Source organism: Sparus aurata, chromosome 8, assembly GCF_900880675.1.
Source record: "Sparus aurata chromosome 8, fSpaAur1.1, whole genome shotgun sequence".
NCBI classification, from domain to species: Eukaryota; Metazoa; Chordata; class Actinopteri; order Spariformes; family Sparidae; genus Sparus; species Sparus aurata.
This window is the reverse complement of record NC_044194.1, coordinates 3,660,981-3,676,644: the sequence shown is the minus strand read 5'-3', so window position 1 is coordinate 3,676,644 and position 15,664 is coordinate 3,660,981. Positions and strand designations below refer to the sequence as shown.

At 40.8% G+C, this 15,664-nt stretch overlaps 2 protein-coding genes across 3 annotated transcripts; both read left to right on the top strand.

Moving 5' to 3' along the window:
- The first annotated feature begins 1,803 nt into the window (after positions 1-1,803).
- Positions 1,804-5,033, top strand: LOC115586829 (E3 ubiquitin-protein ligase TRIM21-like). Its single transcript, XM_030426227.1, has 2 exons — positions 1,804-1,892; positions 3,115-5,033. The coding sequence occupies exon 2, from the start codon at positions 3,124-3,126 to the stop codon at positions 4,768-4,770; it is 1,647 nt and encodes a 548-aa protein (XP_030282087.1). The 5' UTR covers positions 1,804-1,892; positions 3,115-3,123; the 3' UTR covers positions 4,771-5,033.
- A 4,849-nt stretch (positions 5,034-9,882) lies between these two features.
- On the top strand, positions 9,883-15,330 carry LOC115586830 (E3 ubiquitin-protein ligase TRIM21-like). 2 transcript variants are annotated; one of them, XM_030426228.1, is made up of 3 exons: positions 9,883-10,009; positions 13,177-13,281; positions 13,666-15,330. In XM_030426228.1, exon 3 carries the CDS (start codon positions 13,676-13,678, stop codon positions 15,317-15,319), a length of 1,644 nt encoding a protein of 547 aa, XP_030282088.1. In that variant the 5' UTR covers positions 9,883-10,009; positions 13,177-13,281; positions 13,666-13,675; the 3' UTR covers positions 15,320-15,330. The 2 variants fall into 2 exon arrangements, with proteins under 2 accessions (XP_030282088.1, XP_030282089.1); XM_030426229.1 differs by lacking the exon at positions 13,177-13,281 and having other exon boundaries at positions 9,902-10,009.
- Positions 15,331-15,664: the final 334 nt, after the last annotated feature.

Sequence of the window (15,664 nt, the reverse complement as noted above, 5' to 3'; positions counted from 1 at the left end):
ATGGTAAACAAATTAAAATTGATGCTGTTCATTCTGTGTTTCTTCTGAACACGTTCTCGTGTCTTCCACTATCTTCCTGTGTCATGTTTCTGTTGTTTTTGTTCCTCATGTTTTCTCCTGAGTTGTCCTTTGCTCCTCTTGGTTGATACTTTGTTTTAGCTTTTTGTGTTTCTACTTCGTATTTTGGGGATTTACGCCTCTTGGTTGTTTTTGGATTCTTGGTTTTTGGTTTACTCAGCTTTCTGTGAAATAAAGCTTGCCTTTTGTTCCAAATCCTGCCTGCCTCCCTGGTGTTTTGTATTTGCGTCCTCACCTTTTTACCACAAATCGTAACATTATGATCTTTAAAATTAATTAGAAAATTAGATCCTTAGCTCTGTCACTTGAATGTTAGGGTGATACATGAGATAATAAACATTCAGTATAATGTTGACTAATGATCACAAATCCCAAAATATGAACTTTAAAGCAACACAAGAGCAAAATTATAGCAGAAAAAGGTCACTTATGCAGCTGATGATCGACACAAACTGGCTCCAACACGAGGCTCACAAAGTGGGTCTGCTGATCAGCTGCTGCATCGTGATGATCAACCACAAACAATGAACAGTAACATGTTGCAATAAACTGCACAACAAACAGAATATGTTCTCAATGAGGAAAACTTCAGCACAATGTCTTCATGAACACACAACAATGAACAAAAAACTGTCCCTGAACCATCCACTCCTCTTCTGTTGCTGCAGTGACTGAGTGAGAGAACACTGTTTGTGTGCAACTCCTGTTTGGTCCACTAGGTGTCACTGCCAGTCTTTCCAACACATATAGATGATCTATGACTAATATGTAAGCAGCTGCCTCTCTTCCCAGTCTGAGATGTTTTCACCTTTTAACACACACACGTCTTAGTGATGTAAAAACAAGAGGACTCCAGACTGAACTCCACCAAGACTTGACTCAACTTGAGCCTCCAAAGTGAGTTTCAAGTTTTCACCTGTAAAATCCTCCAACAATGAAAAATGAAGAAGACAGCGAAAGGCAGGACTTCATAGTTTACAATGAAAGGACCTGATCATAGCTACAATAGTCACAGTAAAGATAATAAGAATACACACTGACCCAGACACACCATTAACACACACTGCAATAAATCCACAGCAGCCCTCTTCATAAATGACTGTTTCACCAGTCTGACACTGACACTAACGACATGAATGCAGTGAGTTTTATAATCAAACTCTTACTCTCTTTAAAATGTTTACACTTTAAGATTTTAAAATTCATGCTTAGCAATAAAAGTGATGATTAGAAATGTGTTTTCTTAGACACACTGTCGATTGTCCTAGTGGTGGAAATCAATTACAGTCACAACCACTCTCTCTAACGGAGGAGCTTTGAATAGAATACAAATATTTATTTTCACTAAAGATTACTTAACCTCTATATCACAGATAGGCCTGCTTGTGGCCCTGTGACAAAACTTTTCCGTCTCAGTTTTTCTTCACTTGTTTCTCCTGTAAATGTGAGTTAGAAATCTGTCAGTATGTTCTTAAATATCTTCCACTCACCTCTTTTCTTATGTTGTCTATTTGTAATTATATGTTTATTTGGCTGCTGTGTACTTCCATTGAAGAAAAAAGAATAAATTAAAATGTAATTTTCATCTTGTTTCAAATATGTGTCAAGGTATTTTACAATAATGCAATAAAACCACAGAGCTGCACTGAGAGGAGGAGCAAGTCAGAGAGAAAAAAATAATGATGATGAAGCATTTCCTGATATTAAAGTAGAAATGCAGTTGAGACCAGTCTCTGTGTTTCTCTCTGAAGAAAACTTCAACTGAATCAATCTGGTTTTCCACAACAAAACAGCAGAATCTCTTACGAACACTGGTGAGTACACAACCACACAAACACAAACTGCAGAAATATTTGGTTTAATTGAGTAACAACCAGTATCTGACTTTGTTACACCTGTATTACCATTTTCAATGTCATCAAAATGTACCATTTCAACATGTACATCTTGTGAGAAATACAAAACAGGTTAAAATCAAACCACAGTGACTGAACTCTGCATAAAGTTAGATAGAATACAGTCACAGCTAGCTTTAGCTTATTTATCCACTTTTACCGATCTGTCTCTGAAACTTTAAACATTAGTCTTGATACTCAAACATCTTGGTACTTCAGTTTGTTATACCACATACATTTACTGTAAAGGGCCACAGCTAAATCCAACAATTACAACGACAAACACAAACACAGATAAACTAGTATGCTAAAGGCTAACTAGCCTAGCTTAGATGACCTTTAGATTCTCCAACAGTATCTTTTATTGCTGATAAAGGAACAAAGTCACTCTTTTACAACATATTAAGCTGTTAAACACATAAGTAAGAAGCCTTAAACTTATAACCCTGTCCTTGCTTCTTTAATGTGTCTTCAGCTACATGCTGTGTGACTTTGTACAGCTGATAATATTCACTGTGTTTCAGGAATCTGTATTAACACAAAACCTGAGACAACCTACACAGACAGGAGGTTCCACTCAGGGCTCACATATAACTATAAATAATTGAAAAACTATTTCAACAAATGATGACAGAGCATTTAAGCTGATACCAAATATGATCATTGTAATGTAAACAAAATAGTCGATGAGGAGATTTGGTTTGTGTTCTTACTCTTGAACTGAAACTTCAAAAAAAAAAAATCAGTCCAGGCTTCAACAATGTCGGAGTGAGTTTGACTGCTTTAACATCAATATTAACATCCACAATAACGCCACCTCCTCCTGCCGCTTCTCTATTTCTGTATTTTCTGTCTTTAGCTTCTCTTAATATAACTACTTTTTTTCCACAAACGTGTGGAGGTTAAATTTTGCTCATGGTTTAGTAATAACATTGAGCCTCAAGCAAACACATGCCGACCGCAAACTCATTGAGAATCGCAGCGCTAATTTGAGTTGCACAAACTTCTGAGTAACTTTGTACCTCAATTTCTGTTGTTGTACTCCAACTAACTAACATTACTCACCCTATAGTACAGGAGAAATAGTTTATGAAACACTTAATCAAGAGATTTCTAATTACAGTTTTATTTTCATCCTCAGACTGTCAACATGTCTGCTGCCAGCTGTCTGCTGACTGAAGGTCAGTTTCTGTGCTCCATCTGTCTGGATGTGTTCACTGATCCAGTCAGCACACCATGTGGACACAACTTCTGTAAAACCTGCATCACTAAACACTGGGATAAAAATGTCCCGTGTCAGTGTCCCAACTGTAAAAAGACTTTCTACACCAGACCTGAACTGCAGGTAAACACGTTCATCTCTCAGATGGCTGCTCAGTTCAGACAGTCAGCTCAACAGAAAGCCAGCAGCAGCAGCTCAGAGCAACAAGTTTCCAAACCAGGAGAAGTTCCCTGTGACGTCTGCACTGGAACTAAACTGAAGGCCCTGAAGTCCTGCCTGGTGTGTCTGGCCTCCTACTGTGAGACTCACCTGGAGCCTCATCTGACAAAGTCAGGCCTGAAAAGACATCAGCTGATCGACCCTGTGGAGAACCTGGAAGACAGGATGTGTACGAAGCACGATAAACTGCTGGAGCTGTTCTGTAAGACCGACCAGATGTGCGTCTGCATGTTATGCACTGTTTTAGACCACAAGACACATGAGTTTGTTCCTCTGAAAGAAGAATATGAAGGAAAGAAGGCTGAGCTGGGGAAGAGATGCACTGAAATTAAGCAGATGAACCGGAAGAGACAACTGAAGATTGAGGAGATGAAGCGCTCAGTGGAGCGCAGTAGGAAAGATGCAGACAGAGAGATAGCAGCTGCTGTTCAGGTCTTCAGCGCTCTGAAGGAGTCTGTTGAGAGAAGCCAGGCCGAGCTCATCGACACCATCAAAGAGAAGCAGAGAGAGACAGAGAAACAGGCAGAAGGCTTCATCAAAGAGCTGGAACAGGAAATCTCTGAGCTGGAGAAGAGAAGCTCTGAGGTGGAGCAGCTCTCAAGTTATAAACAGAACCTGTTCGAATTCTTCCAAATCTTCCCATCACTGAACGCTGTTCCACCAACCAAGGTCTGGACAGGAGTCAGCGTCCGTCCACCTTCATATGAGGGGACTGTGGTGAGAGCTGTGAATCAGCTGGAGGAGACGCTCAGTAAACAGATGAAGAAGCTGTTTGAGTCCGAGCTGAAGAGGGTCCAGCAGTATGCAGTGGATGTGACACTCGATCCTGATACAGCACAACCCAACCTCATCCTGTCTGAAGACAGAAAACAAGTACATGATAGTGATGTAGAGAAGAATCTCCCAGACAACCCAAAGAGATTTGATTCCTGTCCCTGTGTCTTAGCAAAGCAGAGTTTCTCTTCAGGAAGATTTTATTATGAGGTTCAAGTTAAGGAGAAGACTAACTGGGATTTAGGAGTGGCCAGAGAGTCGATCAACAGGACGGGATCAATCAAACTGTCTCCTCAGAATGGTTATTGGACGATATGTTTGAGGAATAAAAATGAGTACAGAGCTTGTGCTGACCCTTCAATCAGTCTCTCTCTGAAGTGTCGGCCTGAGAAGGTGGGGGTGTTTGTGGATTATGAGGAGGGTCTCGTCTCCTTTTATGACATTGATGCTGCAGCTCTTATCTACTCCTTTACTGGCTGCTGCTTCACTCAGAAACTTTACCCATACTTCTGTCCATATCTTAATGATGATGGTAAAAACTCTGCTCCTCTGATCATCTCTCCTGTCAATCACACTGAGTAGAACAAACATTTGATTTTCTACAGAAAGATTCACATCATTAAATGTAAAAATGTACATTTACTGATTATATTTGGGTTGTACATTGTTGTTTATTCAGATTCTGATGAAGCATTTTGACCTATTTTCTGTCAATGCTTTTGTTTAATGTGTCACAGTATCGCTCCGATTGATATGATGTAATTAACTGTATTTTTCTAAGAACTGTAGAATCATCAGAAACAAAGTGTTAAAATAAAAATATATCATTTTCTGTTCCTTAAATATTTGGGAGCCAAATTCAAACCTTTTTATGTTCTGATCATTGTATGTATATGAAGTGTCTCAGATCAGATCGCATTTGAGAGAGGTTGTATAGAGGCCTATGATTTCTGCAATCATGGAATCGCGGACGGAATCGCGGAATTGGCCGATTATATAAAACAGAATCTATTTTTAACACGGAATTTGACATAATTTCACTGAAATGCTATTTTTGTTTGGAAGAGGAATGTATGTCTGGGGAAAACTGCATGGAGGGAAGCAAATCTGAGTGGCACAAAAAGCCCCCTCCACTGACTCAGCCCCCCCTCAAAACAATGGCTGTGTCCGAAATCACTCACTACTCCCCATATAATGTACTACATAGTGACTACGCCATTTTGTAGTGCTGTACGAATGTCTAGTGGGAAATAATATACCAGGGTTTCACCTACATGTAATTGACTGTGGCGCACCGCCACGGCAAAATAAAAGCCGCCACACCTTCAAAATTCAGGCATAAATAAATCCAGTGTTAGAGAAAGGAAATATTTTACCGTCGTCTTCCACCGCAGTCTTTGACGTTAACTAGCATGTTGGATATTTCGCTTGATAATTAGCTAGAGGATAAAATGGTCTCTTAGAGCGGAGTCCTGCACGGGTCACCGCATCCGACCAGTTTTCCGACACAACTTACATTCCGCACCCAAGCCGACCCGGTATAAATTGATACCTACGCCCGAAGGAAAATTGGACGGACGCAATTTTTAAAAGTGAAAGTAAGACAGCGTAGAGGGAATGAGTTCTGGGAGGGCGCACGCACGCATGAATGAGCTCATATGAAATATAAATGCTTATCATTTGTGTCGCTAATAATGACTGATGATAAGTGACGCCTTGAAAATGGCAATCGTAAAACCCGACCCGCCTCTCCAGGCGTCCGCATGTCCTGCATCTGTGTCCGACACAGTACACAAATAATAAAAATAGCATTTCTTTACAATATTAGAGTTCATGATGGCTGTGTGAGAGCATTATAACCAGAGAGAAAAAAAGAAATTCCCCAAGTAGCCTATGACATAAGTATAAATATTACAGTATGATGACCCAAACTAACACCCCCCCACCCCCCCGCGCCACAGTCTCAGAAAATACTGGGGGAAACGCTGTATACCCTATATAGTGCACTAAAAGTATCCCACAATGCATCGCGAAAAGGAGTGTACAGCCGATGGTCACTTACCAAGCAATATTTACCATCATGCATTGCGCTGCGGACGAACGCATGGAGGTTTTAATTCATGTTTCAACTGCACGACAGGAGTGACATCATTATTACATCATGTCCCTAAGTGCATTTTTCTTTCTGCCATTGAGCTCACTATATAGTCCACTATGTTGGACTCCCTATGTAATGACTAGGGAGTAGGGAATGAGTGGGTGATTTCGGACACAGCCAATGTAAGCATGGGGAAGCTGCTGCCCACGGCTCTGTCCTCGTCGGTGCAAAAACTAAGAAACTTGACATTAACCCCCGCAGTACAGAGCCGAGCAGATCCCCAGAGACTTGTATGTTTCAGGTGAACTGTTGTTTTGCAGAGAAGCAGACCTGAGAAATCATAATTAAAAGGTGTAATGCGTGAGAGTTCACCACCTGTCTGATTCATATTATCTGCATTTAACCAGAATGACTGCTGCTAACAGTAGCTGCTGTTAGCTAGCTAGCCCCATTAGCCAAGCCCTCTTAGCTGACTGTGCCTGGGCTGGGAGCTCAGAGGACAGGGGGAGGGTTGGTGTTTTCACTGCTAGCTGGTTAGTATGTTAAGTTGACATAACGTCACAAATGAAGTCAAATGTTTTTGATGCACTTTGAAGTACTGTATACTGTGATACTGTACAGTATTGAGAAAATGTGTTGTTTGTCACCTCAAATTTCATTTCTATTTAATTTGTGCACATTTTAGTCATTTACATTAAAAACACACTGTTTTTGACAGTAAAATCAGAGTAAACGGTAAAAAAACGGGATTCCCAAAAATTCTAACAGAATTTGGGGAAAAAAAACAGATTTTAAAGGGCCCTAGTTGTAGTGTAAGACGATGGTGGATCTTTGTGGGGTCTATAAAAGGAGTGTGACAGTTCTCTGATGTTAGTATGTTTTTGTACATCTTCCACTTTTGTTTTGTTATCATTTGGTAGTCCTGTTAGATGATTTCTGATTATTTTAATTCGTTATTAACCTTTTTCTCATTTTGTAACTCCATTTCATCAGTGTAGCCAGAAATGACATATGTCCTTGATATTTTTGTTAAAGACAAAATATCAACGTGTTGTTTTGTACAAAATATGACCAACATCTTTCATTATATACACTGATATCTTGTATCTGATGATTACATTTTTAGTTTTGACATTCAAAGTGTCTTTTAACCAGATCAGCAGACAGAATATTTGTGAAATGATCTTTTTGGTGTCATCATTCTGTTTGCGTTTCTGTGATTTCCTGTTGTATTTTGAAGTTTTGCCCTCATGTCGTGTGTCGCTCTTCAGTTTCTCCCTCTGTGTGAACTTCCTGCCCTTCTTCTGTGTTCAGCTGTGTCTTGTTTGTCAGTCAGCACTGAGTGTATATAGTCTGTGTGCTCCCTGATGTCTTTGTCAGTTCGTCCTTTGTTTCCTCTGAACCCGTTCCTGTGTCTTCCACTATCTTCTCGTGTCATGTGTCTGTTTTTGTTCCTCATGTTTTCCCCTGAGTTGTAATTTGCTACTCTTGGTTGACACTTTCTTTGGGCTTTTTGTGTTTCGACTCTGTGTTATTGAGATATGTTTTTGGATTCTTGGTTTTTGGTTTACTCAGATTTTTGTGATTTTTGCTCGTCTTCTGTTCTTAATCCTGCCTGCCTGCCTGGTGTTTTGTATTTGGGTCCTCACATTTTTACCACAATTTGTAACAAAGCTCAGAACATGAATTTTAAAGCAACACAGGAGCAAAATTATAGCAGAAAAATGTCACTTATGCAGCTGATGATCGACACAAACTTTCTCCAACACGAGGCTCACAAAGTGGGTCGGCAAATCAGCTGCTGCATCGTGACGATTACCACAAACAATGAACAGTAACATGGTGCAATAAACTGCACCACAAACAGAATATGTTCTCAATTAGGTAAACTTCAGCACAATGTCTTCATGAACACACATCAATAAACAAAAATCTGTCCATGAACCATCCACTCAACTTTTGTTTCTGCAGTGACTGAGTGAGGAAACAGTTTGTGTGCAACTCCTGTTTTGTCCACTAGGTGTCACTGCCAGTCTTTCCAACACATATAGATTATCCATGACTAATATGTAAGCAGTTGACTCTCTGCCCAGTCAGACGTGTGTGTTAAAAGGTGAAAACATCTCATAGTGATGTAAAAACAAGAGGACTCCAGACTGAACTCCACCAAGACTCGACTCAACTTCAGCTTCGAAAGCGAGTTTCAAGTTTTCACCTGTAAAATCCCCCAACAATGAAAAATGAAGAAGACAGCGACAGGCAGGACTTCATAGTTTACAATGAAAGGACCTGATCTCAGCCACAATATTCACAGTAAAGATAACAAGAATAAAGACTGACACAGACACACCATTAACACACACTGCAATAAATCCACAGCAGCCCTCTTCATAAATGTCTGTTTCACAAGTCTGACACTGAAACTAATGACATGAATGCAGGAGTTTCATAATTAAACTCTTAATCTCTTTAAAACGTTTACGCTTTGAGATTTTATATTTCATGCATAGAAATAAAAGTGAAGTAAAAGTGTGTTTTCTTGGACTGTGGATTTTCCCAGTGGTGGAAATCAATTAAGGCTGGCCACTCTCTCTAATGGAGGAGCTTTGTACAAGATACACGATTTTATTTTTCACTAAAGATTTCTTTGAAAGATGTATGTTAACCTCTATATCACAGAGAAGTGATAAAACTTTTCCATCTCAGTTTTTCTCCACTTTTGTCTCCTGTAAATGTGATAGTTAGAAACCTGTCAGCAGTCAGCCTGCACGATATGAGGAAAATCTGCAATGTGCGATAACACTGATCAATATTGCAATGACGATATAACTTGCGATAAATAAACAAAGATTGAAGTTTGCATATAATAAACTATACAGTTAATGATGGCTAACGTTAGTTTTGAATTGTCCGTGTATGTCTTTATGGTTGTATTGCAGGTGGTGAGGGAGGTTGGTTGTATTTCCTCTAGAAGTTGCAACAACTGCTCGGCATGTTTTACACAGTACCTGTGTTTGTAACACTTCGTCTCTCCTGAATCCAAAATAAGTCCATATAGCAGAAGTGCTGTTTCCTTTCACCACAAGTTCTTTGTCGACCACATTTTCATCGCTTTTCACTCCTCCCTCAGCCATCATAACCTGGCAATCACCACCAAACTGATGCCGATTAATTTTGTCAGGGTAGCTAACGGCAAGCTGGGGCTTCATCTAATTGGCCCTTGTATCCAGGGCTCCGCCTGATAGGCTAAATGTTGGCATGCATGGTGCATGTAAACCAGATGATTTTTCTTATTCATCGAGTGTTTATCGCACGTGTTCATATCACGATGACGATGAAAATTCGTTTTTATCAGGCAGCCCTAATCAGTAAGTTCTTGAATATCTTCACTCACCTGTTTTCTTATGTTGTCTATTTGTAAATATATGTTCTTTTGGCAGCTGTATACTTTCATTGTAGAATAAAAGAGGAATAAACTAAAATGTAATTCTCATCTTGTTTCAAATCTGTGTTAAGGTATTTTACGATAAGGCAATAAAACCACAGAGCTGCACTGAGAGGAGGAGCAACTGAGAGAGAAAAAAATAATAATGGTGGAGTATTTCCTTGTATTAAAGTAGAGCTGCAGTCGAGACGAGTCTCTGTGTTTCTCTCTGAAGAAAACTTCAACTGAATCCATCTGCTTTTCCTCAACAAAACAGCAGAATCGCTTGACAAACACTGGTGAGTACATGACCACACAAAGACAAACTGCAGAAATATTTGGTTGAACTGAGTAACAACCAGTATCTGACTTTGTTACACCTGTATTACCATTTTTAAATGTCATCAAAATGTACAATTTTCAACATGAACTGTTTGTGAGAAATACAAAACAGGTGAAAATCTAACCACAGTGACTGAACTCTGGATAAAGTTTGATAGAACAGTCAAAGCTAGCTTTAGCTTTAGCTAATTTACCAACTTTTACCGATCTGTCTCTGAAAATTAAAACATCAGTCTTGAAACTCATACATCTTAGTACTTCAGTTTGTTATACCACATACATTTACTGTAAAGGGCTGCAGCTAAATCCAACCATTACAACAGCAAACACAAACACAAATAATCTAGTCTGCTAAAGGCTATGAAGCCTAGCTTAGTTGACATTTGGATTCTCCAGACAGTGTCTGATGTTATCTGACAGTGTCTTTTATTGCCTATGAAGGTACAAGGTCACTGTTTTACAACTTATAAAGCTTTTAAACACACAAGTAAGAAGCCTTAAACTTATAACCCTGTCCTTCTACTTTAATGTGTCTGCAGCTACATGCTGTGCGCCTTTGTGCAGCTGATAATAGTCACTGTGTTTTAGAAGGAAGTTCGACTCAGGGCTCATAAATAATGTAAATTATTGAGAAATTATTTTAAGAAATAATAATTAAGTAATTAAGCTGTTAACAAATAAACAATATATGATCACTGTAATGTTAACAAAATAGTGGATGAGGAGATTTGGTTTGTGTTCTTACACTTGAATTGAAACTTCGTCAAAAAAAAAAAAATCAGTCCAGGCTTCAACAATGTTGAAATGTCAGTTTGACTGCATTAACATCAATATTAACATCCACAATAACACCTCCTCCTCATGCTGCTTCTCTCTGTTTCTGTATTTTCTGTCTTTAGCTTCTCCTAATGTATCTACTTTTTTCCATAAACATGTGAAGGTCACATTTTGCTCATGGTTTAATAATAACATTGAGCCTCTTATTTTGGGGGGGGTTATCCAGAGTGAGGTTACGCTTCAGTGTATCGCGGTTGACTAGATTCCTGGTCTTCAGTGATGCACTGAGTTCAGCGTTTAAGGACACCTTGAGCTTGGCAAGCTACTGAAGACTAGCTAGGTGAGTTAGCCGTCTTTGTAGGCAGATAAAGTTTGGGTGTTTCTGCAGTTTGTTTCCCTTCATTTTATACTCTGGTCAGCAGCTTGGTTTTGTGTGAGATAGCTACTTTTGTTTTGGTCACGTTGTGATGTGTTGCTGTAATTAATACTTGTGTGCAGTAACTTTTTTGTGACCTTTTGGATGTGGTAACTGGACACTTTTTTGGGTCACTTGTGGTTGCAGCTTAGGCATAAGCTGGCTACATTTGCGTGTAGTAGTGACTACACAGTGACACCTTTTGTGTGGTGGTTGTTGCAGTTCACTTCTGGTGTGGTCACGTAGGTGTTACTGCTTTCATCTTATTTAATTACAGGTGGTGTGTTTGGGATGGAGTCACTCAACAGATCAGTTGTTTCTTTTGTTACACTCTCTTGGGTCACTTGTGTTTGCAGCTTAGGTGCAAAGCTGGCAACATTTGTGTGTAGTGGCGACTACACAGTGACACCTTTTGTGTGGTGGCTGTTGCACTCCACAGTCGTGTTGGTCACCTGGTGCTGTTTTTATGGTATGTGTGTTATCTCAGTAATTATGTATTTGATTTTGTGTTCTCTCCTCATGGTGTTAGCCATTGTATTAGTGGTAGTGGCATCCAATTAAGTATTGCTTTTATGTAGACTGTGTGGTTCCGTTTTAAGGGGGGACAGACTATTGCATCTCTGAAACTGAACATTTCTTAAGGGGAGAAATGTTCGGTTTTAAGTGGGGAGGTGTTACGACCCCTGAAATTGTATAAACATTTCTGTTTGTGCATTTCATTGCCTCTGCTTAAATGCCCTCTTCTACCGGAGTGATTGGTTGATGGTGTGTTTAATAGTAGGTTGTCCAGGGAGCTGATTGGTTCCAGTCTCAAAGCCGGGAGTTTAAAGGCCGGCTCTTCCTAGTTTCTGTGGGCTCTCCTCTTCAGCCAGACTGCCAGCGTACTTGATTGTGTTTGATATTTTGTTTTTGAATAAAACCATTTATAAAACATGTTGCTGCTGCTGGTGCTTGGGGGACAGGAAGAGGGGAGTCTCATTTTTATGATGCGCCAGGGTTTCCCCTAGGTCCTGGTCATAACAGTACACATGCAGACCACAAACTCATTGACATTCGCAGCGCTAACTTGAGTTGCACAAATTTCTGAGTAACTTTGTGCCTCAGTTGGGTGGAGTGCAACAACAAAAAATAACATTACTCACCTTATATTACAGGAGAAATAGTTGATACAACAATTAATTGTAGCAGCATAGATGTGCCATCCATGTTATTTAGTGTCACTGTTTGTTTAGCACCACTAGTGGCCGTCATGCCGTGGGCTGGTATAAAAGCAGCCATCCTCCACCATCTCTTCCTTTTGCGCTCCTGTCATCGGTGCGTCACTTCCGGGCCAAAGGTTGTCTGGTCCGACAGGGTGACTGCTTGTCGCTGCTCCGGGTTTCCCGTGTGCGCTGTGGTGTATTGCTTGCTTGGTAAACGCCGACGGCGGCCGGAGTCCTCTCTCCCTCCCTCCTCCTGTGTGAACGAGTGTGTGTGTGTGTCCGTGTTTGGTCGTAAACACTAAACAGGGCCAACTGCAATCAGCTTATTGGGGTCGCTGCTGCTTTGTTTGCTGATACTTTGTCTCCACGCTGCTTTGCCTTGCTGCTGCGTGACGTTGCTGTTTGCCCCACACACTTTGCTCCGGCTGACACATTGTGTCAGCAGCCGCCGGCCTCTCGCGGCGCACATCTCCCGAGTAGCTCTACCAGGGGTGCTCATTCAGTGTGTGTGTGTATTTATGTAGTCCTATCTAGCTTATGTAATTATTTCGGTTGGCTTGTGTTTGTTTTCTTTTTGTTTTCATATTCTTTTGTTTATGACCATATAAGTTAATAGTGGGCAGTTATTGGTTAAGTTTATTTGCTAGTTATAATTTTGTTAATTTTTGAAATCATTTTGTTTCATGTTGTTTGGTCATTTGCCCACTGATTTGTTTATTTCTCTTTTTAGTGGCTGGAGACCGGTGGTGGCGTGCTGGTGTCTTGATGGTGGTGTTCCCCCCTTTGTCTCATTTGCTGTGTCCTGGGAGCGGGTCTACTTCAGTGTGTGTGCCACATATGTTGGGTGATTTTGGTTGACTTTATTTCGGTGGAACCCCCCCCACCCCTGCACTAGTCATTGTCTGCTCACTCGGCTCCAAGCCCTTACTTACCCTTGGATGAATGTCAAAAAGACTTTGTTTTAAAAGAGAGAAATTATGTAATAAAAGTGTATTTTTCTATAATATTTAAACCAAGTCTAATGCCTTTTTTATGAGTGGCCTTACCTGTGTGCCTTGCACTTTAAATTAATTCCCTGGGTGAAATTCCCAGGGTGGCGTTGTTGGTTTCTATTTCTTGTTTAGTTCACTTAGTTTAATTTCCTCTCGCCTATCGCTCGCTACATAATCAAGAAATATCTAATTACAGTTTTCTCTTTCTCACTTTTTTTTATCTTCAGAACTGTAAACATGTCTGCTGCCAGCTGTCTGCTGACTGAAGATCAGTTTCTGTGCTCCATCTGTCTGGATATATTCACTGATCCAGTCGCCATACCATGTGGACACAACTTCTGTAAAAGCTGCATCACTCAACACTGGGATAAAAATGACAAGTGTCAGTGTCCCAACTGTAAAAAGATTTTCAACACCAGACCTGAACTGCAGGTCAACACGTTCATCTCTGAGATGGTTGCTCAGTTCAGACAGTCAGCTCAACAGAAAGCCAGCAGCAGCAGCTCAGAGCAACAAGTTTCCAAACCAGGAGAAGTTCCCTGTGACGTCTGCACTGGAACCAAACTGAAGGCCCTGAAGTCCTGCCTGGTGTGTCTGGCCTCCTACTGTGAGACTCACCTGGAGCCTCATCTGACAATGTCAGGCCTGAAAAGACATCAGCTGATCGACCCTGTGGAGAACCTGGAAGGCAGGATGTGTATGAAGCACGATAAACTGCTGGAGCTGTTCTGTAAGACCGACCAGATGTGCGTCTGCATGCTCTGCACTGTTTTGGATCACAAGACACATGATGTTGTTCCTCTGAAAGAAGAATATGAAGGAAAGAAGGCCGAGCTGGGGAAGACAGACGCTGAAATTCAACAGATGATCCAGAAGAGACGACTGAAGATTCAGGAGATGAAGCGCTCAGTGGAGCTCAGTAAGAAAGATGCAGACAGAGAGATAGCAGCTGGTGTTCAGGTCTTCAGCGCTCTGAAGGAGTCTGTTGAGAGAAGCCAGGCCGAGCTCATCGACACCATCAAAGAGAAGCAGAGAGAGACAGAGAAACAGGCTGAAGGCTTCATCAAAGAGCTGGAACAGGAAATCTCTGAGCTGGAGAAGAGAAGCTCTGAGGTGGAGCAGCTCTCACAGTCTGAAGACCACCTCCACCTCTTCCAAAGCTTCCCATCACTGAACACTGCTCCCCCTACCAAGGACTGGACAGGAGTCAGAGTCCGTCCACCTTCATATGAGGGGACTGTGGTGAGAGCTGTGAATCAGCTGGAGGAGACGCTCAGTAACCAGATGAAGAAGCTGCTTGAGGTCGAGCTGAAGAGGGTCCAGCAGTATGCAGTGGATGTGACACTTGATCCTAATACAGCACATCCCAAACTCATCCTGTCTGATGATGGGAAACAAGTTTTCTGTTGTGACATAAGGAAGAATCTCCCAGACAATCCAGAAAGATTTGATACATGTGCCTGTGTCTTAGCAAAGCAGAGTTTCTCTTCAGGAAGATTTTATTATGAGGTTCAAGTTAAAGAGAAGACTAAGTGGGATTTAGGAGTGGCCACAGAGTCGATCAACAGGAAGGGACACATCAAACTATATCCTCAGGATGGTTACTGGACAATATGGTTGAGGAATTCAAATGAGTACAGAGCTGGTGCTGGCCCTTCATTCCGTCTCTCTCTGAAGAGTCGGCCTGAGAAGGTGGGGGTGTTTGTGGATTATGAGGAGGGTCTGGTCTCCTTTTATGACGTTGATGCTGCAGCTCTTATCTACTCCTTTACTGGCTGCTGCTTCACTCAGAAACTCTACCCATACTTTGGTTCTGGTCGTAATGATGGTGATAAAAACTCTGCTCCTCTGATCATCTCTCCTGTCAATTTCACTGAGTAGAACAAACATTTGATTTTCTGCAGAATGTTTAATGTCAATATTCTATAATTTTGTTTTTAAAATGATAAATGGTAAAATATTTTTTCTTCTGCCTTCATCAGTGAATTTGTTTTTTATTGTTTTCAGCTGCTGATATTTTTAATGACGACCAAATCATGTGATTAAAAACACCATCAACTGTTCTCAGATCAGATCACATGTGAGAGAGGTTGTAGTGTAAGATGATGTTGTGTTATTGAAGGTTTGAGCAGCTGATGTGAACTAAACCTTCCCAACTGGTTTGTAGATAATAAGTGAGATGTGAGGACGCCCTCTAGTGGAGTTCATAACAAACTGCAGCCTGTG